Source organism: Polypterus senegalus, chromosome 3, assembly GCF_016835505.1.
Source record: "Polypterus senegalus isolate Bchr_013 chromosome 3, ASM1683550v1, whole genome shotgun sequence".
Lineage (NCBI taxonomy): Eukaryota > Metazoa > Chordata > Cladistia > Polypteriformes > Polypteridae > Polypterus > Polypterus senegalus.
Window position 1 is genome coordinate 27,607,908 of NC_053156.1, and position 27,502 is coordinate 27,635,409.

Genomic DNA, 27,502 nt, shown 5'->3' on the forward strand with positions numbered 1-27,502 from the left:
ATTGACATTTGACATGTACTCTAATAACGTGTAAGCCATATTACTACATTTTTATTTTTCATTAAATTTTATTTCTAAGCATGTTGTCAAATTTTAAGTTGTGTCTAAACAACAGTGTACAGATTAAACGGTTTAGATAGAGTTCATATCATAGGCTCATAGCAAGTAGCGAGCCGCACACTCATCAAAAATTTTGAGAAAATGACAATAAATAATGGGCCGAGTGGGTTGAAGGATGCCCGGGCCGGTTTTGAGACCCAGTCCGCTCCTGTAGCAATCATGTCCTAGACCAGGGTTTTTCAACCAGTGCACCATTAAAGCTATCCAGCTGAGTTGTGAAAATAATAGTGCAGCACACCAAGGGTTACCAGATACCTGCAAACCCAAAGAAGGACACCGAAAGTCATGATGGAGGACAAAGCCATGATAAAGGAGGACAAAGGAGAACGCGTCCCATTCTGTTCACGAAGCACAGTGTGAACTGTGTGTTACAATGAAAACTTGAGAAACCACTAATTTGACAGGTCACAAAACGAGTCATCAGAATTAAAAGTTCTAGTATAACTATGCAGTTTCATATTTTTCAGACGAGGTGACTTTTCGCAGCAGTTCATTTTTCCTGGCAACCCTGGCGTGGGACTCCAGCACGTGTCTTCAAAGATTGTACCAAATGTTACGGTTGAAAAAAATGACGTGGCCTTTGAAGACAAAGCTGACGTCTTTACCATGTTTCCCTGTTTTTAGCTCATTCTAATCAGTGGTACCCTTGTTTGCAACGGACACGTAAGAATCACAAACCAAACACTTGGCTTTGTTTTTGGTGTGTCCTTCACCAATCACGGATACTTTGTTTTCATGCGGTCTGAGAATTTGCGTTTCCTCTTGTTAGTGTTACTGCAGGACGACATTTGTAGATAAGACTGCTGGCATATTCGTATAACAAGTACAGACAGCACAAAATGGCCAAGTGGACATGGGTGTGTAACCGTGTTTTGTTTTCGATAAAACAGATGATGTTTGTAAAACACAGAGGTGATAGCATGCAATTTTAGCCAATAACACGGTCAAGTCAGTGACTGATCGAAGCCGGACATTTTCACCATTTTAGGCACAGCCTGCTGGACGGAGAACACAACGCCGACATGTCCTCCTTTTGTCGGAGTCTGGTAACCCTAAGCACACCTGGGTCTACACCTGAGAGAGACAAGATCCGCAGCTGGTCGTGACCTGTGTGAGGAGGACAAGACTACCTGGAGAAGATGGCAGCTCCGTGATTGCTAATTTGGAGACACACGAGTCCTTTGGACGCGTCTCCTGGCTATTAGAGTCCATCCGCCTGGGTGTGTGAATCTCACAGGGTCGGTGGATGGTTGGCGTGAGAGTTGCCCCTAAGGCAGAGAGGGGCGGGCAAAGGAACAAAGCTTCTGGATGATGCCACCAAAGTACTTGCTAAGTGTGGTGTCTGTGAATGCTGTTTTAAGAGCGGCTTTTTTAATTTATTTATTTATTTTTTTTTATTGGCCTTTCTGGTAATCTCGCTCCTTCTGACAGTTGAGCACTTGTATGAGATACAATGTTTTTCTGGTTAGTAGAATGGTGGTGTACCTTGGGATGTTTTCACTTCCAAAAAGTGTACCACCTCAGAAAAAAGGTTGGGAAACACTGTCCGAGTAAATCTTTGGGACAATAGCAGCAAATATGAGCATATTCGTAGGTGATGAATGCAAATAGAGGATAGTAGGCATCAAAAATAAGAATGAAAAATCAGTGTGGCATCACCGAGCAGAATATTTCACTTTCGGTTAGTTTTTTTTTCTTATTAGCCACATATTTACCGTATATACTCGCATATAAGTTGGGTCTTAAAACCTGAAAAATCGCTCATAAAATCAGACCTCGACTTATACGTCCGTTCAAAATTACGACACTTAAAGTTTTTTATTTATTTATTTTTTTTAACATCTCCTTGCCTTCTTCAATCTCGCACCATTTTCTCAGACACATCAACAACTTTTAATTTAAAACCAGCTTTATATTACCTTCTGATGCTTCAGAATAGTTCGGGTATTACTGTGTGGTCACATAGGCACAAATTACATAGAAAAAAAAGGCATTGTGCTCCCTGGTTACTCTCTCAAGTGGGCATTAGCATATCATAATCTCTTGGACCAATAGCGTGAGTTTCCCGCAATCGACTAATACGATCGACATTATAGAATACTGGAAATTACACAATAAAATCAAGTCCCGACTTATCCGCAAGTATATACGGTGTATAACATTTATTATTCACAAAAATAATTAATATATGCAGAAACACAGCTATTTGAATATCGCTCAACGGTTAGCATCTGACCACTACGAAGTTCAAACGAAAACTGTGACATTCAATTACAACGAGTTATACGAGATCGAACGTGTTGGACCCAGCCAAGTTATCGCACAGTTGGTGTGCTGATCTTGAGAGTTTGGCTCATTAGCATATTAAAATAACATATCAGGGACAAATTTATTTACTTTCACTGAGACAGTCAATGTGTTAAAGAACTCCAAAGAAAAGGAAAACAAAAAGGACAAGATAAGGATAAAGGAGCAAAAATAGAGTTTGAAAGGCCAAAATCGGCAAACTAGTAAACGGCACCTTATAATAGACGCAGAAGTCAAAACCAGGAATTCCACACAGAACCAAAAATCACAATGCCAAACTGGAGCTTTACCTTAAATACTAGCTGGTGCAGTAATTCTGCTACATAAACCAGTGGCCCTGCCTCCATTGGCTCAACATACAGGAGAAAGGGCAGATAAACCAAACGAAAACAAAGAAACTTAGTATAATACAAAATGGAATTATTAAGCATCCATTATCCAACCCGCTATATCCTAACTACAGGGTCATGGGGGTTCTGCTGGAGCCAATCTCAGCCAACACAGGGCGCAAAGCAGGAAACAAACCCCAGGCAGGGCGCCAACCCACCGCCGGGCACACACACACACCCACACACTAGGGACAATTTAGGAAAGTCAATGCACCTAACCTGCATGTCTTTGGACTGTGGGAGGAAACCAGAGTACCCGGAGGAAACGAGAAGAACATGCAAACTCCACGCAGGAGTGAACCCGGGCCTCCTAACTGCACTGCGCCACCGTGCCACCCCTAATTATTAAGCAACATTTCAAATACAGAAAATACAACAAAGAAAGAACAGAATCAATAACAGAACACAAAATTAGGTTTAACAAACTACCAAAAGGTTAAACTTAAGCGGAGGCAGCAACTTTTGTCTGAAGCGTAACAGAAGGACATCGTTTCAATTCCCGATTCGGTCACTGTCTGTTCTGCTCACGTCCATGTAGGTTGTCTCTGGGTCCTCTCGCATCCAAAACACAGCATGTGAAGTTAACCGTCGACTCTAAATACACCCGTTATGAGTGAGTGTGTAAACGGACCCTCGTATGGAATGGTGTCATTGCCAGTGCAGGTCTCAAGCTCTCCATAACCCCAGCAATAGAACAGGCCTGTCTGGAGAAGATGTCACAATGGGGTAGTTGATAGCGCCCCCTGCTGTATGTGTGTTCTAACTCTGATAAAGATCCTTTGGCTTCTTTTAAGTGTCTTTGTATCTGTCTCTACGTCTTACATCCTGGGGGAAATAAACCAATTTCTGTGTCAGTTTGCAAATATTGCCCAGCAGCCTGTTGGACTTTGTACAAGAAAAGAAGTTTAACACATTCCAGAACCTCAATTTGCATATTAAAGGCTCTTTTCAGAGCCAGCAGCCACAAAACTCCTAAATTGATGTTCAAGGAGGGTAAAATGTTTTTGAACAGGACAGAGAGCTTTGGTAGGGATTAGAATACAACTATTGAAGCTCTCCCGTAAACTTGTGTGCCACGCTAGCCAGGGAAGGGTGGCTTTTCAGAGGCATGTGGCCTTCCTGCTCATTTAGAGTTCACTGTTTACCATCCACAATGAATCCTCTCCCCCCTGCCCCGTTTCTTTCTAATATTTTTCTGTTTGTTTCTGTAGGACTGTGGTGATGCCAATTGCACAAGAGTTTTCTCCAGATGTCGTCCTGGTATCAGCTGGGTTTGATGCTGCTGATGGGCACCCACCACCATTGGGAGGATACAAAGTGTCAGCAAAGTGTAAGTGCTGCTAAGCGGCTACAACTAACTCTTCTAGTGTTTTCAACTTTGTGGCCAGTGCTGCTGGGACAGCTAGACTGCTCCCTCTAACAAAGTCTGCATTGGATTACGCGAGTTTAAGAATTTACAATGTGCATATTAAAAAGATGTTGCAATGGGGGAAAACAGCTGTGTCAGGGCTTCACTGAGCTCCTGCACAGTCTGAAGGTCAACCTGGTAGCATCGGATGGACCAAAACATAATGTCCCACCCAGAGGTGTTCTATTAGATTGAGGTCAGGCAAGCAGAACGTGGGGGCCAGTCAATGATATCAATTCCTTCATCCTCCAGGAGCTGTCTACATACTCTCACCACATGAGGCTGGCCGGGCATTGCTGTGCACCAGGAGGAACTCAGGACCCACTGCAACAGCATAGGGTCTGACAATGGGCCCAAGGGTTCCATCCCGATACCTAATGGCAGTCAAGGTGCCGTTGTCTAGTCTGTAGAGGTCTGTGCATCCCACCATAGATACGCCTCCCCAGATATACCATCACTGACCCACCACCAAACCGCTCATGCTGAACGATGTTACAGACAGCATAACATTCTCCACGGCTTCTCCAGACCCTTTCATGTCTGTCACATGTGCTCAGGGTGAACCTGCTCTCATCTGTGAAAACTACAGGGCACCAGTGGTGAACCTGCCAATTCTGGTATTCTATGGCAAATGCCAGGCGAGCTCCACGGTGCCAGGCAGTCAGCACAGGGCCCACTAGAGGATGTCAGGCCCTCAGGCCACCCTCATGAAGTCTGTTTCAGATTGTTTGGTCAGAGACATTCACTCCAGTGGCCTGCCAGCTGGAGGTCATTTTGTAGGCCCTGGCAGTGCTCATCCTGCTCCTCCTTGCCCAAAGGAGCAGATACTGGTCAGTCCTGCTGATGGGTTAAGTACCTTCTACGAGGGTCCCTGTCCAGCTCTCCTGGAGTAACTGCCTGTCTCCTGGAATCTCCTCCATGCCCTTGAGACTGTGCTGGGAGACACAGCAAACCTTCTGGCAATGACACGTATTGATGTGCCTGCCATCCTGGAGAAGTTGGACTACCTGTGCTATCTCTGTAGGGTCAGGTATCGCCTCATGCTACCAGTAGTGACACTGACCGTAACAAAATGCAAAACGAGTGACAAAACAGATGAGGAGGGAAAAATGTCAGTGGCCTCCAGCTGTTAAACCATTCCTGTCTGTTTTGGGGGTCGCCCCTCTAGTGCACCTGTTGGTAATGTCATGAACACCAAAGCAGCTGAAACGGATGACCAAGCCCCTCTGCTACTTGACTGACCAGATCAATAGCCCACAAGTTTCATTAACTTGATGCTATATTCTCATTAAAAAGGGGTCCTTCAATTTGTTTTTTTTTGAGCAGTATATAAAACTCATAACTCCAGTTATAAATGTACAGTTTATGACAGCAATGGTTTAAAAAGATATTCGGAAAGGTAAAAGGCAGTTTGGAGAGAAATATTAGAGAGAGAGAGATGGATATTAAAGGCACTATGTAATAGATGGATGACCCAAAGAGTTAATTTCATTATACTGGTAAAAGAACAGTCAAGGAGGAGAAGTGTATAAGGAACAGTAAAATCGAGCTAGAATATACAGACAGTGAAACAGCAAATGCTTTGAATCTGAATTTCATTGACATTTATACGGGTGAAAAGGTCAATAACCTCCTAAAAGTAATAAGTACTACTAAGGAGGTACTGAGTGATTTGGAAATGGTAGAGGGAGAAGAGCTGCTCAGATTAAATAGGCTGAAGTCAAACATCTCCAGAATGAGATCCTATTTATCTTCGAGTGCTTAAGGAAGTTAGTGAGTATATATTGTAAAAGAGACAGAACACAATGAAGAAGGTTTGGGTTCCCCCCCGTAAATTGTAAGGTTTTGTGGAGTCCCAAAGTAGACTGACTGCAGAGCAAGATTGTCGGCTTATATTGCTGTGGAAGGGGAAGAGGCGGGACATCTAGAAGGGAAGTGGTCATCTGAGGGGCGTGGTCTGGAGTCGGAGGAGGGAGGAGACCAGTCTTACTGCTCCTGTAGAGAGAGAAGAAGAGGCGTTAACACACCTGATTACCCCGTGTACCTGTGTGTCAGCAGTAACTAAATCCCCCTGCTGCCTCCCATGAAGCTTATTTTTCAAAAATCTTTGCATAATGGGGAAATTGCTAAAGACTAGAAAGTAACAAATATTATCCCGTTGTATACAAGGGCGTCCTGGCCAATTCAAGTACCTATAGGCCAGAAAACTAAAGGTACATCACAGGTAGATTGATGGAAGCAATTATTAAGTGGAAGATTGAGCAGCATAGGTCAAGGATACTAGATATGCTAGTGAGCCGTCAAGTTTATGTTTAAGAAGTGGCAGGGCCTGCACCACCATTAAGACGAATTGGGCATTCACCTAGGGCACAGATCATAAGGCAGGGTGGAAACGCAACCGCACGGGTTAGCTACCAAACAGTCAGTTGGTGCACTATTTAGCTTGGCCTAGAGCGCAAAATAACTTAGGACCGGTACTAGGAAGAGGACATTGTGTTTCACTAATATGTTGGAATTCTATAAAGAAGCAACAAAAGCGTAAAGTCAGAGAAGTGTACTTTGATTTTCACAAGGCTTTTGGTGAGGTTCCATATAAGAGATTAGTAATAAAACTTAAAAGAAGTGTGCTTTCACAGCACTGCGTTTAGGTGGGGTGCAAAACTGGCTCAGACACAGAAAGGAAAGTGTTACGGTAAGGGGAACGTTATCAGAATTAGGCGATTTTATAAGTGCTGGGGCCACTAGATAGATGGATACTTGATTAATCCCAAGGGAAATTCACATACTCCAGCAGCAGCATACTGATAAAAAACAATATTAAATTAAAGAGTGATAACAATGCAGGTATAACAAACAATAACTTTGTATAATGTTAACGTTTACCCCCCACGCGGGTGGAATTGAAGAGTCGCATAGTGTGGGGGAGGAACGATCTCCTCAGTCTGTCAGTGGAGCAGGACAGTGAAAGCAGTCTGTCACTGAAGCTACTCCTCTGTCTGGAGATGATTCTGTTCAGTGGATGCAGTGTTTAATATACTTCAATGATGTCATAAATGGTAGTCTGCACAACGGCAGACTTGGTGTAAGGCCTCCAACTTCACTAACCTACCCGGCACAGGCCCTCCTTCATTTTTCCAGGCCCCTACATGTTGAGTTTAGCCAGAGTTGCAAAACCACCACAAGAGGGAGGATAACTGTCTAACCCTGGCTTGTGATCTAAAAGGGAAACAATGGATCTTTATAAGTCAAAGATTTGGTGGCAAGGATAGAAAATTAGGCAAAAATGCTCAACAGATCAGAAAAAGGACAAAAAGATTTTCCTAAAAGGCAATCGACGGAAAACAAATCCCAATACACAATCTGTAGTGCAGAATCCAAGGAAAACTGGCAAGAATTTCACAAAAGAGAGTAAATCCAAACAGAAATAAAAGCACTCGCAGAACTCCTCAGCTGATGGAGGGGAGGGCACCAGAGTGGTGATGTCACAGTGGCCCCGCCTCCTGGGGCTCCATCCATAAAGAGCAAAGAATAATTGTACATTTTAAAAGACAGCACATAAGGGTCAATACATAAAATATGACTACTAATAACTCCAAACCAATAAAAAATAACCATGAACACATGTTAATATGTAACATACAGTACACACATATAAGACATAAACTGCTAATGTAGAAGAAGCTGAATAACGTGCACACAATGCTTGATGAACTTCCGGCCTGCCAATGGATGTGTCCTGACAGTCAATGTCTGCATCCAGACTCTAATGGAATCTTTAAAGAGGGGCCTGTACAACATACAGGCTTGGGCAGATTTGTGGCAGGAGAAATTTAATGTCAGTAAATGTAAAATATTACACGTAGGAAGTAAAAATGTGAGGTATGAAAACATAATGGGAGGTCTGAAAATCGAGAGTCCACCTTATGAGAAAGACCTGGGAGTCCTAGCAGACTCGTCACTATTTACATTAAAGTATCCAGATGCAATTGTATGTTGTTGGAAATGTAAAAATTAAAATGAAGGTGTTCAGGTGACACACAGAATGTCTCTACAGAAATCTGTACAAGTCTCGTGACATCCCTTTTTATAGACAGAGACAGGAGGCTGGTCATCAAGTGTCAGAGCAGTATACCAGCTAGAGAAAAGAGAGAGAAAGGTAGATACTGTAGATGTGAAAGGCACCATGTAGGTGACTAGAGTCTACTAATAACGTGACTACCATCTACTCGAACTTTTTATTGGATATGTTATAAAAATACTTATGGGTGGTAATACGTTCATAAGGTCGGTGGTACATTTACAGGGTTCAGTGAAATTCTTGCTTGTGCTAATCAGCATGTCGCCCCTCACTGGCACCATAATTAGTGAGTAGAAGTACCTGTCATCTTTACCTGAAAAATCTCAGAACACACATGATATGTGATATAAAGAAATCGACTATTAACGTACAGTATAATGAGGAGCAGTGTTGCAGCACCAGCCTCCTCCTAACCCACACGTACAGTAACACACAGGAGAATCTGTGACATTTAGCTAAGTTCATACTTCAAATGGAGATGACAAAGCAGAAAGCACAGGATACGCTTCCTGAAAAATAAACAAATCCACGCATCCTACCTGCCAACAGCCTAACCAAGCCCACCCCAAGTTTACTTTCAGAAACTTGTCCCACTCTAAACCTGCACCACTATTTCAATGATGGCAGACACATCCCAATCTTGTCATCTTCTTCTTCTTCTTCTTCTTTTGGATGCTCCTGTTAGAGGTTGCCACAGCGGATCATCATCTTCCATATCTTTCTGTCCTCTGCATCTTGCTCTGTCACCCCCATCACCTGCATGTCCTCTCTCACCACATCCATAAACCTTCTCTTAGGCCTTCCTCTTATCCTCTTCCCTGACAGCTCTATCCCTAGCACCCCTTCTCTCATTATACCCAGCACCTCTCCTCTGCACATGTCCAAACCAACGTAATCTCGTCTCTCTGACTTTGTCTCCCAATTGTCCAGTTGACCCTCTGATGTACTCATTTCTAACCAATCATGTCAATCAATCGATACAAATGTGATACCTGTCCTTGAAGATGTAAAGAAACCAAATTCTAAAAAGCTGCAACTTTTAAAACGGTTAACAAAGCCCCCAAGCACATGTGAATGTTAAGCCATGTCTCCATTTTTAACTCATTCCTTTATGTAATGAATATTGTAATAATGAAAGATACCGACAGATATGTAAGGTGCTACATACAGAGCCTTCAGAAAGTCTTAAGCCCCCTTCACTTTTGTCACCTCCTGTTACGTTACAGCCTCGAGCTAAAATTGTTTCAGTTAATTGATTCCTCCATCATGCAACAACTCCATAACCCTGAGCGGAAACAGGATTTTAGAAATTTTCTGAAATATCCTATTGAATGAGTACCCTTAACTCAGTATTTAGTTGCCAGCAATTCCAGCCTGAAGTCTTCTTGGGTCTGACATGACAAGCTTCACACATCTGGGTTTGGAGATTTCCTGCTCTCCTCCTCAGCAAATGCACACTCGGGCTCTGTCAGGTTGGGTGGACACCATCGGTGGGCAGCTATTTTCAGGTCTATCCAGAGATGTTCCATTAGATTCATGTCTCGCTTCTGGCCGGGCCACTTTAGGACATCCCTAGAGCTGTCTCTAAGTCACTCATGTATTGCCTTTGCTTTGTGCTTAGAGTCATTGTCCTGGGGATGTTCAGGGGGCCAGAATGACCAGGCCGTGGTGGGCAAGTTAGCCAGGACATTGGGATACTCTCTACGACGGATGCCCAAGGATCTTTTTTGACCTCAGAGAGTCTGGACCTCAGTTTTACGATTCGTCCAAAAGGATGGAACCATTTTTAGAGCACAGTGTCCCCGTCACTGCACTGGGGCATTGGGATCCACATTCAGGCCACAGGGTAAGCGCTCACCAACACCTCCTTCAGCAACAACCCAAGCTTTTCCTAGGTGGTCTCCTATCCAAATATTGGCTGGTCCTGAACCTGCTTAGCTTCAGGTGGGTGACCTCTTCTGAAGTGCAGGTGACTCCCTCATGGACCCCTCAGTACAGTCTACTAATTTACTTGTGTGCCCCAAAAGGCTCACTGATTGTGGCAGTCAGTCTTCATCATTTTTTTTCTTTCTCCGCTCTGCCATAATAAGTCAAAGCTTCCAGGTGACTGCTGACCCCATGAGCCCCTCTTCTCTATTTATCTGGTCCTGAACACTTCTTTACTGTTTTGTGTTTTTCGTGTAGATTTGATTGGGCTCATTCCCTGTTGGTGGGCTTTGTGTGCATTGAACATCCGGCTGGACGTTCAATGGCTGCCAGATCTAACACACTCGGAAGCCATTTCTATGACTTGTGGTTTTATCTTGTCATGGCTGCTTAACAAGAGCTACGTATGACATGAGTTGCTGGGGAATGTAAGACTACAGGCAGTCGGCCACAGGAGCACATCACGACTGTCCAAAACTTGCTAAGAATCTACTGCGTAATAAAACATAAAGGTCTGAGAGTCCAGTCCCTTGGAGCAATCTGATTGGTCAGTTTGGCTTTGGCGCGATTGGTCGGTTTGGCTTTGGCGCGATTGGTCAGTTTGGCTTTGGCGCGATTGGTCGGTTTGGCTTCAGTGACGTGACACAAGAGGAAGTGCGAGTACGAGAAGCACGAGGAGAAGTAAAAGCATAGGAGGCACGCTGAGAAAGTCAACTTCAAAGATGGCGAGTATGAAACTGGACAGGAGGTGAGAAAGGGAACCTCGAAAATAATGACCGAGTCCGAGATGCAAGCTTTTCTCGAACTCACTCGAGAGAAGGCACATCAGTGAAGAGACGTTCAGACATGCGGGAATACAAGAGGAAACACGCCAAAAGTACATGTTGGGCAAGAGAGAGAAATATTTAGTTATTCCGTTAGCTGTCTTCGGCAGGCAACGTGGCTAGTGTTTAAATAAAGGTCAAGACCGAAAAATGATCGAAAGGTTGTGTGGTATGATGGGGCTCAATATGCTTTCATAATAAAGAATCAGCCGAACTTTACGGTACAGCATGCTCTTGGAGGAGATGTATCGGGCCGATTTCGGTAGTGGGTGTAAGTGAGTGTAGAAAGTTCTAGACACGGACACACTTGCGCGGCGAATACAGCAGAACAAGTGAGATACTCCAAGGAGAACGTAAAAGAATTAAACTCTGCACGCTTTAAAAAAAGAATTTGGCACGACTCGCAGGGATTCCAGGAAAGTGGAATACACAGAAACGGAGTTTAGGGAAAATGGATTTTGTGAAATATTCTTCTTTTGGTCATAAAACGCATTCAGCAGCAAAACATGTTCTTTTTGTTTTTAATTTGAAAATGGACGACAACATAATGCAGTCATTAATAGCATGATAAATGGTCCACGGATCCTTGGGTGGGCTTGATGTGTGAGGAGGCGGGCGTGCGGTGGGTGGGGAGTCACGAAAGCCACACTGTGACAGCCTTGTGTCTTGTAGACGCAGGGCGCCAGAGTCGTCCAGAAGTGACTTCTCTCCTTGGGGTTTTGTCACAGGGCTGGGAGCGAGAAGACGCCTTTTCTCTGGGTGCCTGCCAAAAAGCTGTTGACACTGCCTAAATTTATCGCCCTTGGCTTCTACCTCCAGTCATCCCCCGGTCTTCTGTTTTCCTTATATACTTCCAGCATTTACGTGGTCATTGCAGACTGTGAGCTCCACCTGATGCTATGGCAATGTGCACCTGAAGAACGGCCGCTCTGGTTGGATTTGTGGACCTTGTTCCACTTGTTGGTTTCCGGTCTTCGTCCCCTGACTCGGTCTAATTCTGTCGTCTTTTTTTTTTTTTTAAATATACAGGTTTTGGCTTTCTAACAAGACAGCTCATGCGACTGGCTGGTGGTCGCTTGGTCTTAGCTCTGGAAGGAGGACATGACCTGACTGCTATCTGCGATGCTTCTGAAGCCTGTGTGGCAGCACTGCTGGGCAAAGAGGTATGCGATGTTAGAGCATTCGGAGGCTCAGGCGCCTCTTAACAACTTAATCAACATTACTCATCGACGTCTTTTGTAAGAGCTGATGACTGATGCCCATAAAATATCCCGGCTCCTTCACTCCACTTCCCAGAACATGAGCAGCTTGTTTTGTGCAACCTTCTTTTCTGCATTTCACCACCAACAAATTGAGTGATAACTGAAAGAAGGTGGAGAGCCAGATATGAAAGTCACCTTAGAACAGATAGTGTAGATCAGGGGTCCCCAACTCCAGGCCTGGAGGGCCGCATTGGCTGCAGGTTTTCATTCTAACCCTTTTCTAAATTAGTGACCTGTTTTTGCTGCTAATTAACTTCTTTTGAATTCATTTTATTTGATTTGCTCATGAAGACTCAGATCCCTTGATTGTTTCTTTTTCCTTAATTATCAGTCAAACAATAATGAGATATAAAATGAGCCAAAACAGGACCAGCAAACTGTGACCATCACACAATATCTGAAAATTAAGAAAAAAAGGAAGGTCTCAGGAATGCTGATCTGCTCAGGTCCCCAGAACATTTGACCAGTGCTCTTAGAAAAGAGAAATTTAACAATTTCAGAAATGTCAGTTATTGCACAATGAGAGCAGCAACAAGCCATGGAATTAAAGAATGAGTTTAATTAACGACAAGACTCGGTGCCTAATTAAGCAACTGGTTGGAGTGAAATTGGTTGGAGTTTGAAGCCCTGACTTAGTTGGTCTTCTGTTGGCTCACTCACTTCACATTTCATTTCTGTTTGGGTGCCTTGTAAGGAAAGAAATGAAACAATTCAGAGGAATGATGAAGAAAATCAGGGTAACATCTTAAAAAACAAGTCAATTAAAATGAAAGGAAAAGGATAAATATAAAGTTACTTTATAGGAAAGGTGTGAGATGCACTATATAATAGACTGGCAGAGGGGCACTATATTAGAGCTAGAAAGGCGCTATATCAGATAGGTAGGTAACAGATGCGAAAAGTGCCATTTTAGGTATTTATGAAAATCATGCTTTTCCTGTCTAAAACGGATTAGAAAGGCAATGTAGTAGACAGATGTGAAAGGCACTATATAATGATACACAGATTTGAAAGACCCTGTACGGGGATGGGGGTAGTTGGGTTAGAGGGTGCTGTGGAGAAATGTTCAATAGGATTTGTGGGTAGCTGTGGATAAGGCGAAATAGGCAGGGGAATGGAGGAGGCCCCCAAGGATAAGTTGTTAGGGGGTGCAGGCGGTCTTGTGAATAAAGATCATTTGGGTTTGTGGATAATTATCAGGCTCTGCTCCACAAAATCGTATTACACAATAGTACATCTAGAATGGAGACGGGGGTTTTTAGTAGGTGAGAAAGGCAGTCAAGAAGACCGAGCACAAAAGCAGATTAAAGAAAGACCCCCTGCCTGTTCTCAGCAGAGACCGAGATTGCACATAAAAGAAACATGGCAATAAGTGGGGGGTGAGGACTGAGATTGAAGGAATTGCAACATCAGAAGGTCATAATCATTAAACATGGCACAGAGTGCTCTGGCTGTTGAGATGGTCACCCTGAAAGCAGAGACGCTGGTTGCCTCACGTAATATGACAAATCCCAACTCCATAGTTTGTAACTACGGCATGTTTAAGTAACCAGCCTCAAGTGTCTGTCCTTGAATTGACGTCGATTCTCACCACAAGGCATCTCAGTTTGAAGATCTGCAATGTGGCAACTGCCCACATTCAGTCGTGAACCTGCCATAACTGGCTCAGCAGTGGTCTCCTTGAAGCGTGAGCTAATAGTTGAGCCCCTTTAGTCAGCTGTGCAGAGACCACTTCTGAACCCTGCGAGCAGAGCGCTTCATGGTGACATCACTTGAGTCCTCCCTGTGTCAGCGCCCACCTTTTTAGAGCAGCGGCACCACTACAATCAACCCCTGCACAGTGCCAATCCCATCCTCATCACCAAGTGCATTGCTGTAGACTCTCATTGTGAAGAATCTCAGTCCGTAGGTATGCGGTGGTGGTGTCCTTATGGCCTGAGTTAATGGGAGAACTCCTTTAGAGACCCCTACTGAACACTGTGAGTGGATCTCTCTCTGGATCAACCCTCACCTTTTCTGCGTAGCAACACCACTACACAATGCAATTCCTGCCATCATCGGCAAGTGTATTGCTGTGGACTCGTATCCCGAAGCATCTCAGTTCACAGATTTGCACTGTGGTGGTCCTCTGCTAACCGGCCATGTGTAGCTCAGAAGCAGTCTCCTTACGGCTTGAGATAACAAGAGAGCACCTTTAGTCAGCCATGCGGAAACTGCTTCTGAACCCTGAGCAGAACACTTCATGGTGACATCCGCTGAGCCCTGTTTGTGTCAGCCCCTAGCTTTTCAACCCAGAGACACCACTACACTGTGCAAATCCAGCCATGTTCTCCAGTTGTATTCCTACGGACTCGCACTATGAAGCATCTCAGTGTGCTGACTTGGACTGTGGTGAACTGATGGTGGTCAGCTGTGTACCCACCCTAGCTTATAGAGGAGCTCCTTTAGCCAACCGTGTTGTAAGTGGAGCGCTTTCTGGTGACGTCATCTGAGCCCCCCCCACTGTGTCACCTCCCACCTTTTCAGGGCAGTGTTACCATTACACTCCACCAATCCACAGTGCAAATCCCATCCTCGTCGCCAACTATATTGCACGAAGCATCTCTGCCTGCAGGCTTACACTGGTTGGCGGTCGGCCGTGAACCCCACAACGTCTGGCTCAGAACAGCATGAGCGAACAGGAGAACTCCTAGGAGACTGCGTCCCGATGACATCAAATGAGCTCTTTCTTTCGCTCTCTGTGCCATTTTTCATCTTGAGAAGAGGCCATTGTTCTCTGCATTCACAGGGCATGTGAGAGAAAACGCTAATACGGAGAGCCACCTGGTAGTCTTAACTAAAATTAAATGGCTACGACCCCAGGTTGTATTAATATTATTTTGCCAACACTCAAATTTATGCTCGGCTTCTGTTTTGGGCATATTATCTATGATACGTGAATAGGTTTTATTTTTTTTTTCTCCTGGGTGGTCTGGTTCTCTAATTTCCTGGGGTTATAGATTTTAAAAAGAGGGACAGGGAGAGTGACCAGGCTAGTAAGGCTCATGGGTAGAATTTGAGGCTTTCTGTTAAGGTCTACATAATAAAGTGTATGTTGGGGGGGGATAAGGCCATCCTAGGGACCCTATCATGACAAAACCGACCTGAACCACTCACTGCTCCCATTTGCAGTGTCCGGCTGGGCAAAGGCGTACCACACAGAGCACACGCAGGAGGGCAGTTCACAAGCCTCATATTGCCCCCATCTTGCTATTCTGCCCCCCACGTTTCCCCAACTTATGAATTAGACCTGAACGCGAGTCACAGATTCTCTCAAATCAGGTAGCCATTCTAACTGCCTAAACCTTCTCAAGCCAACCGAGTTGCAACTTTCTTTCAGGACACACTCCCGGATGAAGTCTTGCAGCAGCGACCCAATGTCGATGGCATTTCCTCCTTAGAAACCGTCCTCCAAGTGCAAAGTGAGTGCTTTCTGCTTTTATTTTGGGAATGGGGTGGGTTTGGGGCGGGGGGGCTTTTGCCTCTTTGTGTTGTATCCTGTATAAGAAAGGATGGAAGCGGGGAGAAGATTGAAAATGACTGTGTCAAATCAAGAAAACAGCAGAGCTGACATTAATTCTCTTCAAAGGCCCCTCGTGATTGGGAACAAATGCTCCAGACGTTTTAATTAAAACAGCATCCACAAAAATGTATTCGCTTAATGGAGAAAAATGTTTATATGGATTTAAGACATTAATTGCCTTCTTTTTTTATTTGAAAGCACCTTCTTGGAAGGCTGGGGGAAATGTTGGGAGTATGAAAACAAAAACACGCCTGCACTGAAGAAGCATAAGCCCCTGGAAATGGGTGCCAGTGGGGTTTCGGAAATTTTGCTGGCATTATTGGAAAGATGCATACAAATTACATGCATTTCATGATAAAATAGCTACCTATAAAACTATAGGAGATGGCAATGAAAAACGGGGGTTTACACATTTATTTTCATGACCACCACTAGTGGGCCTTGCAGTCATTGGACAGGCTCAAATCTCGGTGACCTCCAGGCACTTGTACCACAGCACACAGCACTCTAAGGAAGTTAGTCTCAGGAACGCATTGGTCAGTCTGACTAATGCGAGAGTTTGCTAAATGCCAAGTCGCCAGTCCTTATGTGGTCAAGTGGCCAGTCTGATATGGTTTGTGTCAGCAGTGGGACAATGCAGGTAAAGGCCATCTGGATGTCAGAAACTAGAGAGTGAAAGCCCCACAGCTTGAATGGGCACACCAAACGACAAGTGATCTGTCATTGGACTGACATCAATAATATCTACAAAGTGCCCTCCTTGGACTGGCAGAGGTGGGTCTCCATTTACCTGATCAGATACAGTTTCCACCATTGACTGCTCACCACAGCTGTCCCTGTATAGGCTTGTGCCTGTCTACAGGGGTCTTGAATGCTGTGCACTTCACTGTGTCATCATAACCAATGCCTCCCGTCTCTCCCTAGGGATTTTAAGACCCTGATTTTTTTCACACGTCAACAGCTTGAGTAAGAGTTTAATCCAGAGAACATTCTCAGAAGACACGCTGCAAGAAAAAAGGGTCGCATGCCGTGGGGTGTTGCTAGCAGTTGTACACTTGTCTTACCTTTGTGTTTAGTAGGTAGGGTGCCCGCACCTTTCTGGTAGCCAACATGAATCCATTTTGTACTCTACTGGCATATTCAATAACGAAAGTCCCTAACAGTAATATGGCAGTCTTCTGTCCTAGGCAGTCAACCACTTTACTTGGTTAGCTATGTCTCCAGATCAGGAGGATCATGTATGAGATACATTGGTGGTGTCATTTAACTGTGTGTATGTGTATATATTTATATATAAATGTGTACAGTATATGTGTGTGAGTATATGTATATATATATATATATATATATATATATATATATATATATATATATATATATTATATATATATATATATATATATATATATATATATATATATATATATATATATTATATATATATTATATATATATATATATTATATATATATATATATATATATATATTATATATGACACACATTTGTAGTAATAAAATGAATGTTCGGGTATATATGTCTGCACCCTGGATCTCCAAGTAGGAGGAGTGAATGGGCGGTTCAGGTGGGTGGAGCTAACAGGCACCAATAGAGTCTAGCTTCAGCCCTCCAGAGCTCTGCCTGTTTACACTGTGTTTAAGGTTAGGTTTGTGGGAGGCATATTTTACTCAATAATTCCAAATAACTGTTGTGTAAGATAACTTCACATACTTGGGGTTCCAAGTTAGAGGCTCTGGGCTGCAGTGATACCAGACTCCAAATGTTTGTGGTATGCTATCTGTTGGAATGACAAATGCAATGCATTTTATTACTACAAATGTTTGAAATATGCCATCTGTTGGAATGACAGATATAGTGACCAGATGGACACACAGATCCACAGACATTAGCAGATTAATCATTTTACTAAGGTTAGTTATATGTGTATATATACAGTGTATATACGAGTGTGTGTGTATATATATATATATATATATATATATAAAATATGTTTGTGTGTGTGTGTATATATATAAAAAAATATTTTTTTTAAATAAATATAAATATATACAAGGAAAAAGGGGAAGTCACTATAAAGTGCAAGAGACAATCAACACCCGTCAGAGAGTAAGATGTTAGCACCACCCTAGTGAAATCTGACACATGACAGGAGACCATTCAGTCCATTTGTTGCCCGTTTGTTTAGCTAATAGCTAAGCTGTCCCAATGTCCCCTCCAGATTCTCTGTAAAGGTTCTCAGGGTTTCTGCTTCAACTTCATACCTCAGTATTTTGTTCCAGAGTCCCACAACTCTTTGAGTAAAGAAGTTTTTTTTGCCTTCAGTCCTAAATGCTCTTCCTTCAATTCCCACAGGTGTCCTTGAGTACGTGATTCAGCCTTACAGTAAAAGAATTCTGCTGGGTCTATTTTAGCAGTGCCTTTGAGAATTTTGAAGGTCCATATTAGGTCCCCACACAGTCTCCTCTGCAAGAGACTAAATAGGTTTAATTCACGGAGTCTGTTACAGGAGGACATGTCCTTAAGTCCCATGATGCACTTGGTTGCTTTCCTCTGCACAGCTTCAAGTGCTGCTATGTCTTTCTTATACCTTAGTAACCGGAAACTACACACAAGACTCCAGATGTGGTCTCACTAGTGTGTTAAGTAGTCTGAGAATAACAATCCTTGATTTCTATTCTGGTTTTTACAATTTAAACCAGCAAGTTCTTTGCCATGTAGAGACTCTTTATGGAGAGTAATGGCAGTTGACGGAGCTATCTTCAAATAGTAGAGAATATCCTAATTTATCTGCCTGTTTTCAATCTTATAACTTTAGCAGCCTCCTGCTCTGTTTACTCACTTTGCTTGTCTCCTTGCTGCTTTTCTTCTCCCCCAGGTCAGTACTGGAAGTCGGTGGTCCGATTCATCTCCACCATTGGTTACTCCTTCATTGAGGCCCAGAAGCACGACAAGGAAGAGGCTGACACGGTCACTGCCCTCGCCTCACTCTCTGTTGGAGTCCAGCCGGGGGTCATCGTGGAAAAAAGGTCAGTGTCCGGATATTGGCACCTGATGGGGACCCCAACCTGCCTGTTGGCTTTCTGTTGAGCTGTACGAGACAATGTCATCTGTTTGGATGAGAAGGCCTTTGAATCCATTGTCTTAGGTACAGGGTGTCGGGTGTCAACCAGACACATGCATGGATGGGATCCCAAGTTCATGCCCCCCCACCCCTTCTATTAGCCACAATCAAAGTAAAAGAAAAAGTGTGTTATTCGCTCAAATAGTGATATTAATTTTTATTTGTAGAACATCAAATCCAAGGGAATAACTTATTTATGCCAGCTCATTAGATAGCACTAAATTAAGCATTAGATACTTAATTTATACGATAAGTTACATTGGGTTCAACGTCCTAAGCTCATTGGTTGGCTGGTGTGTGGTTGATATGTGAGTGTGTTGTGTGTGTTTGGCCTGCGATGGAATGGTGCCCTGTCCAGGGTTTGTTTCTGCCTTGTTCCAGATGCTGGCCAGCTTCAGCAACCCTGTTCAGAACTTACCGGGTTAGAAGATATCGGAGTGAAGGACAGACGTTTGCGAGTTTTGTTTGTTTGTGTTTTTTTTTTTTGCGATGTACAATCATAGCGTTTCTCATCTCATCAAACATACAGTATACATTTGTCTGTGATTTCTGTTGTAAACGCCCCTAAGTTGGATAAGCCAATCAAATGAATCTCTTAGCGATTGTTAGATTCTGCTTATGTAAACCAAGTGCTAGGGTCATTTCACTGTTCTTTTTTGTCTTTTTCCTCTGATTTCTGGTATGCACCTGTGGTCTGGTTACCTCTGCACTCTTTCTTTTTACCTTCTGATAATTTGACTGACACTGTCTACGGTCTCTGGTTGACGTTCACATCTCTCTGCCTTTTTGTCTTCTCGCCATAACCTCTGGAGTCTCGGCCTCATAATTCTACTCTAAATTAGTGTCATTTATTTTACACCACTACTATATCCCGTAAACACCAGAAGTGATTCTACTCCACTGGGCACTTGAGGGAGACCCTTAACCTGCAATTGCTTCATCCTGAGTATGACGTTAATCTGTTATCCTCATGTAGGGAAAACTTGGGGTTTGGTGGCAGGATCGGCATTCCAGCCACCTTAAAAATCCTCACAACATTCCAGTGTGGTGCCCAGGTGTCACCTACTGTACTCGGGTCCCAATCCAGGTGCTTCAGCCAGCCAGGTGGGTGTGACATGCGCTATCGGCACATGCTCCCAATCTACATTTAAATTCACGGTTTGCGTGTAGCCCCTCCCATATGTGTCTGTTGCTTTGCAACAGTAAATCAACAGTCGTCACGTGACGGTAAAGTCGGGACAAATAAAGGGGAGGAGCTCCAGTGATGATGTAATTCTAGGGCTGAGCCCTACTGTGCCATTGCCTAAGCTGCTCGACGAGTGTCCCAAGTGTTTTAGGACATAAGTGATTTGTCAAATGACCATTCAGTCCATCAAGCCCATTTTTTTAATAGTTTTGATATTAAATTTAAGTTTTAATATTTAAGTGCATTCATTGGACCACTCGGTTTGTATTTTTACGTCATGTTTCTGTCTAATGACCCCTTTTTGTTGCGACCGCATGACCATTTACTTGTGCTCGAGTCTCCAGTCTTTGCCACGTGTCTCTTGGATACCGTTTTCAACACAAAACTCGGCATGGTGGTTCAGTGTTTAGTGTTTCTTGCATTTTTTTATTCCGATCCCATATCCTGGGAGTTTCCATTTCCTCCCTGCGTCTGTTGGGTTTTCCTCCCACTTCCCCAAAGACGGTGAAGGTCAGAGGATACCAATCTGGCCCTCACATGAGTGCGTCCTGTGCTGGATTTGAATCCCGACCACGGCTGTTTACTGTTTTACCACCCAGTTTGCCCCTCCAAACTTGCCAAAGTGGGTTTGAGAATGAGATGTCAGAGCCACGCATGCATCCAAGCTCCAACTTTTAATCTTACCCTACATCTCCCATCATGCGATGGACGCATAATTAAATACAGAGAAAGCCGGAGGCAAATATCAGGCAAAAGGAGAGTCCAATTCCTGAGGTCTCAAAATGGTTTTAGGAAGCTCAGGAAATAAATGGCCCGGGATATTCCTTAGTGCGTTCCAAGTATGGGCAGGACTGCTAGTCTCGGTTGGGCCAAAACATTACAATACTTGGCTGAAGGTTAGGGAGTTTCAAAGGGGAAGAAGAATGAAGTCACCGGATGTCTGTTCAACCTGCCTGGAATCGGAGAGTCCTGGGAATCCTAATGAGTTAATGGAGAGGTGCGACGGTGATATTCTTTAAGAGTACTTAAAATGAACGTGCGGACCCATGTCCGTGTCCGCCCAAAACGCAGCACCGAATGGCGGAAAGTTAGGAAATTGTAACGCGTCTTGAAAGTTTGGGATGTGCCCTCCGTCTGGATGAAATTTGCAAGCAGCAAATACAAACGGTTTTAATTATGCAAGTGGATAAAATTAACAACATGAAAGGAGTGCACTTTTAGGGTCTCATGCTAAAAGGCTGCAGAATTTGATTTTTATTTGGTGTCTGGGAGATGCCAGAGTATAGAATCAAACGGCAGAACTGCCAAAAATAAAACAACAAGTTTTCATACTGTGCAGCCTCACAGGAAAATAAAAAATAAAAATTCCTTCCATTTTTGAGAGAAATTCAAGGCTGATAGTAATCTTCCCTTTCTCATAATGACCGTAATCTCATCTTTTTTTATTATTATTATTATTATGCCTTTTTTGATGCCAGGACATCTGCAGACTCTTCACAATGCACCGTCATGTACGTTTATTCATTTAGTAGACACCTCTATCCAAAGCAACTTACAAATGAAGGCAGCATAGTCGAGTCAGCATCAGTTAGAAGGTGTTTCTGTTTTGAAACAAGTGATAGAAAACTAAGTCATGAAAAAAGAAATGAAAAGTGCACTAGAAGTTATAGGTAAGCAACTATTAAACCAGTTTAAGCACAATCGGCTTTCCTTTTCCAATTTTAACTCTAACCCTTAGGGAACAGTTTGAGCGTCTTGCAGCAAAGCCTTAAATCGATCAAACGTGTGAGGCTTTTAATTGTGAAGACAGTTGAGCTGATGGGGGAGGTTTGAAAACGTCTTCTGTATAATGCAGGAACCAAGTTCATTCCGAAATTTAGAAGTAATCAGAAAGTTAAGAGTGGATAAATAAGGAGACAAAAAAGAAGTTACAAATGAAACGAGAAAGTAAATCGGACTCCGGGAGGTCTAAAATTTTGAGATTCATTAGATTCTCAAGATTGAATTTTTGGACGATTGCAGTACTTTCCCTACGAGAAAGCAAATCGGACTCCGAGAGGTCTAAAATGTCGAGTTTCATCAGAATCTCAAGATTTAATTTTTGGACGATTGCAATACTTTCCCTATATGAGAAAGTAAAAACGTACACTCTGAGGGAGCGTCACCTCCACAAAGACCCAACACAGACAGACACAGCCACATGTCTAGCACAGATGAGGCTTTTCTTTGGGAAACTCTTCCCTGAAGCATTTCCCACAGCAGTAAAACACAGTACATAAGCACGGCACACAGCAATACTTTCTCTCTTCCTCTCTGCCTCCGCTCCTCCTGGCAAGGTTCGTCTTCCTTGCTTCTGGCTCTGGCTCCATTCAAATAAGGCAATGGGCTTCCTTTTAAACCAGACCCAAGAGCAGTCTCCAGTCCAGGTCATCCAGAGCATTTCTGTGTTGTGTGGAAACCACCAACAACTCCCTCTGGTGGTCCCCAAAGACCCCGATGGTGCTGCATTTCCAGACTGCATCTCCCATGCCACCCTGCAGGTGTCCTGATCGGGTTTAGGTCAGACGGTCACTGCCAACTGTCATGTGGAGGAATGATCTGCTCCTGGTGAGCCTATTCGCCTGTCCCTTCTATTATGGCCTCCCAGCCAGGATGCCTGTCCTACCTCTCTGGCACTTACAGTGTATAAAGTCTAGTGCTAGATAGATAGATAGATAGATACTTTATTAATCCCAAGGGGAAATTCACATAATCCAGCAGCAGTATACTGATACAAAAAACAATATTAAATTAAAGAGTAATAAAAATGAAAAAATGAAGAAAAAAAAATGAAAAAAAAATTAATGTTAGTATTTACTCCCCCGGGTGGAATTGAGGAGTCGCATAGTGTGGGGGAGGAACGATCTCTTTAGTCTGTCAGTGGAGCAGGATGGTGACAAAAGTCTGTCACTGAAGCTACTCCTCTGTCTGGAGATGACACTGTTAAGTGGATGCAGTGGATTCTTCATGATTGACAGGAGTCTGCTTAGTGCCCGTCGCTCTGCCACAGATGTTAAACTGTCCAACTTTAATCCTACAATAGAGCCTGCCATCTTAACAAGTTTGTCCAGGTGTGATGCGTCTTTCATCTTTATGCTGCCACCCCAGCACACCACCACGTAGAAGAGGGCACTCGTCACAACCGTCTGGTAGAACATCTGCAGCATCTTACTACAGATGTTGAAGGATGCCAACCTTCTAAAGAGGTATAGTCGGCTCTGACCTTTCTTACACAGAGCATCAGTATTGGCAGTCCAGTCCAATTTGTCATCCAGCTGCACTCCCAGATATTTAAAGGTCTGCACCCTCTGCACACAGTCACCTCTGATGATCACAGGGTCCATGAGGGGCCTGGGCCTCCTAAATAACAATAATAATAATAATTAATTTTATTTTTAGGGCACTTTACATTTGTAGTAAATCTCAAAGTGCTATATAAAAAGTTTAAACAAAGGCAAAACAAGCTAAAGACAGAGATAAAACAACAATAAATAATGGCGTTCTTGTTAATAAGCCTTCCTAACTAGAAAAGTCTTTAGCTGTTTTTTAAAACGGCCCACAATCTGCTGTGCTCTCAAGTTCTCTGGTAGGGCGTTCCAGAGTTGTGGAGCAGCGACTGCAAAGGCTCAGTCACCCATCATAGGGGGGCGAAGGCGGTAGGTATTTGCAAAATGGAGGATTCTTGTAGTAGATTGTAGTACTAGGGTGTTGTACCGTGTTAGCCATTATGAATGTAGTGACAAGTCAAGTAAAATGACACCTTTTATTGGCTAACTAAAGAGATTACAATCTCAGGCCCCTTCTTCAGGCGAGAGGTAATCATTATAATATAAGGAGTTCCTTACGGTATTGTGGAGCATTTCCATGAATACACTGATGAGAGAGCAAACAGAGTTTGTATTCGATACGGAGGGAGCCAATGAAGTGACCGAAGGATTGGTGACATACGCTCATATTTCTGCACCCTCATCAGGATCCTTGCAGCACCATTTTGAATTTGGTGGAGCTTTTGAAGGCTCTTGTCGGATATCCCGATGAGGAGTGCATTACAATAATCCAGCCTGGAGGAGACAAAGGCATGAGCCAGCTTTTCAGCATCACAAAGGGAAAGACGAGGACGGAGTCTGACTGTGTTTCAGAGATGAGAGAATGCAATTTTACAAAGGTGATGGACATGTGTATCAAATGACAGATGGGAGTCTAATTCAAATTAGAGTTTTGGTTGTTCCAAACTTTTTTTTTTTCCCCATTCAAGAATTATGGGGGCCTCTTTTCTTTTGAGCCATTCGGTTTCGCAGATATTTTTGTGTAGCGTTCCTTTCTCAGATCTGTGCCTCGACACAATTTATTTTGTCTCTGAGCTCTGCAGACAATCCCTTTGACATCATGACGGGGTCTGTGCTCAAGTTTGGGACCTTCTGTAGTCAGACGAGTGCCTTTCAGTTCAGCTGACGACAGGTGGACCCCAAACAAGGTGTTAAAAAAAAAATCTCAATGAGGATCAATAGAAAGGGGATGCAAGTGTGGATAATGGAGGGTCCGAATACGAGTGTCAATTTGACATTCCAGTTTTATTTTAGCTACTCTCTATATGTAAAATCCTAGCAATTTTATGCCATGTTTTTGTCACGCTTTAAATCGGGCTTATTTTAAAACCTATATATATATATTTGGTATCATTCTTATCAGAATTTATTGAACTTTAATGTGATGTTGTTAGATTTTCAGATTCTTTTTCTGTTTTTTAAATTATAAAGTATAAAAATATTAAGAAGTCACGTCCTGCGAGATGAGACTTTGTGCCAAGAGATTTAACCAGGCCCGGGTCGGAAATAAAAGACAAAGAGTAGGACAGCTGCTGAATAGGCTTTTAAATGTTGGAAGTGGTGTAGCAGCTGATCGAGCAAAGAGGAGGTAAAAAAAAACTATTTGTTTCCCATTGTTATCACCATTTAAGACGGGGTGACGGAGGAGCAACCTCATCTCCTTAGGTTACGTTCAGCACCCCTCTTCACAATGTGAGCAGCAGAGACATGAAGTGGCTGGCATGTAGCGCAGGCTGTGGGGGGTTAGCGAGCAAAGTGAGCAGGGGGTGAACCCCCTAGTTTTTTTTTAATACATTTGCATAAAAATTGCTGAATTCCTTTTTTTTGCTTTCTGGGGTTTTTGAGTGTTGTTTGATGACCGGAGGCGGGGAAAAGAATTCAAGCGATTTTAGCACAAGGCTGCAACATAATAGAATGCGTAAAACGGGGATCTCAAACTCGGGGCCTGGAGGGCCGCAGTAGCTGCAGATTTTCATTCTAACCCTTTTCTTAATTAGTGACCTGTTTCAGATTCATCTTAACTGATTTGAACATTTTGAGCATCTTGCAGCAAAGCCTTAAATCGATCAAACGTGTGAGGCTTTTAATTGTGAAGACAGTTGAGCTGATGGGGGAGGTTTGAAAACGTCTTCTGTATGATGCAGGAACCAAGTTCATTCCGAAATTTAGAAGCAATCAGAAAGTTAAGAGTGGATAAATAAGGAGACAAAAAAGAAGTTACAAATGAAACGAGAAAGTAAATCAGACTCCGGGAGGTCTAAAATTTTGAGATTCATTAGATTCTCCAGATTGAATTTTTGGACGATTGCAATACTTTCCCTATACGAGAAAGTAAAAACATACACTCTGAGGGAGCTTGACCCTCACAATGTGAGCAGCAGAGACATGAAGTGGCTGGCATGTAGCGGAGGCCGTGGGGGGTTAGCGAGCAAAGTGAGCAGGGGGTGAACCCCCTAGTTTTTTTTAATAAATTTGCATAAAAATTGCTGAATTCCTTTTTTTTTGCTTTCTGGGGTTTTTGAGTGTTGTTTGATGACCGGAGGCGGGGAAAAGAATTCAAGCGATTTTAGCACAAGGCTGCAACATAATAGAATGTGTAAAACGGGGATCTCAAACTCGGGGCCTGGAGGGCCGCAGTAGCTGCAGATTTTCATTCTAACCCTTTTCTTAATTAGTGACCTGTTTCAGATTCATTTTAACTGATTTGATCTTGAAGACTCAGACCCCTTAATTGTTTTGTTGTTTTCCCTTAATTAGCAGCCAAATAATGAGATACAAAATGAGCCAAAATATGACAAGCACACGATATCTGAAAATACGATATCTGAAAATAAAGAAAAGTGAAGGTCTCAGGAATGCTGATCTTCTCAGATCGACAAAACATTTTATCAGCGCTCTTAGAAAAGAGTAAATCAACAATTTAAGAAATGTCTGCTATTGCACAATGAGAGCAGCAACAAGCCATGGAATTAAAGAACGAGTTTAATTAGCAATAAGAATCACGCCTAATTAAGCAACTGGTTGGAATTTGAGGCAATGACTTACTTGGTCTTCTGTTAGCTACCTCACGTCACATTTCATTTCTGTTAAAGGAAATAAGTGAAGCAATTCAGAGGAATGATGAAGAAGTTCAGGGGAACAAATCTTAAAAAAAAAAAAAAACAAGTCCATTAAAATGAATACAAAAGAAGTTAATTAGCAGCACAAACAGGTCACTAAGTAAGAAAAGGGTTTGAATGAAAACCTGCAGCCACAGTGGGCCTCCAGGCCCGGAGTTTGAGACCCCTGGTGTAAAACGTAAAGGGGTCTGAATGCTTTCTGAACGGCACCGTATTTATATGTCATTAAATGTTTATCCCGGTGAAAGTGAAAAGGCAGCACGGTGCTGAGCAGCTTCAGGTTTCATGGTTTTTAGGCCGTTTTACCACCCACTTGCGCCACTGTGACCAGACACGTGAACAGGAACACATCCTAACCTCAGGACAAAACCGTGCCAAGAATCTGTGACAAAGTTTATTACATGCAATTTCCTTTTGTTGCCATAAACATACCTCGGAAACGTGGAAGGCCTGTTTTCAGAGATCAAAAGTTTGCAGCAGGCTTTTACTTTCATGTTTGGACTGACGCCCCATAGACCCAACTTTGAACTGCGCAGACACATTTTTATTTTTGTAAATATATCAAAAGTTGCTTCACTTAAGAACACAATTTCTAGTGACAAATGAATGTGTGTGGTGTTTCTGAAGCAATCACAGCAAAAATATAAATATTAGTGTGCTGGAGCACAAAACAGCCTCCGTCTGGGCATCTAAAAGAGCAGCCGTTCAGCGGTGCCTACAGTGGCATACGGCAGCAAGGAGGCCAACTTTTATGCCTAAGGTGGTCTTGAGATTTTCCAAGATTTAAAAGTTTTTTCGGACATGGGAACAGGGGC

At 43.1% G+C, this 27,502-nt stretch overlaps 1 protein-coding gene across 6 annotated transcripts in view; it reads left to right on the top strand.

The window, feature by feature from the left end:
- The window catches only part of hdac7a (histone deacetylase 7a), a 278,061-nt gene that overhangs the window by 245,408 nt on the left and 5,151 nt on the right, over positions 1 to 27,502 (top strand). For all 6 annotated transcript variants that reach the window (XM_039746852.1, XM_039746851.1, XM_039746854.1 and 3 more), the window contains 4 exons: positions 4,028 to 4,146; positions 12,082 to 12,215; positions 15,694 to 15,775; positions 18,772 to 18,922. In XM_039746852.1, the coding sequence (XP_039602786.1) occupies positions 4,028 to 4,146; positions 12,082 to 12,215; positions 15,694 to 15,775; positions 18,772 to 18,922 (486 nt within the window). The remainder of the gene's footprint in view (positions 1 to 4,027; positions 4,147 to 12,081; positions 12,216 to 15,693; positions 15,776 to 18,771; positions 18,923 to 27,502) is intronic.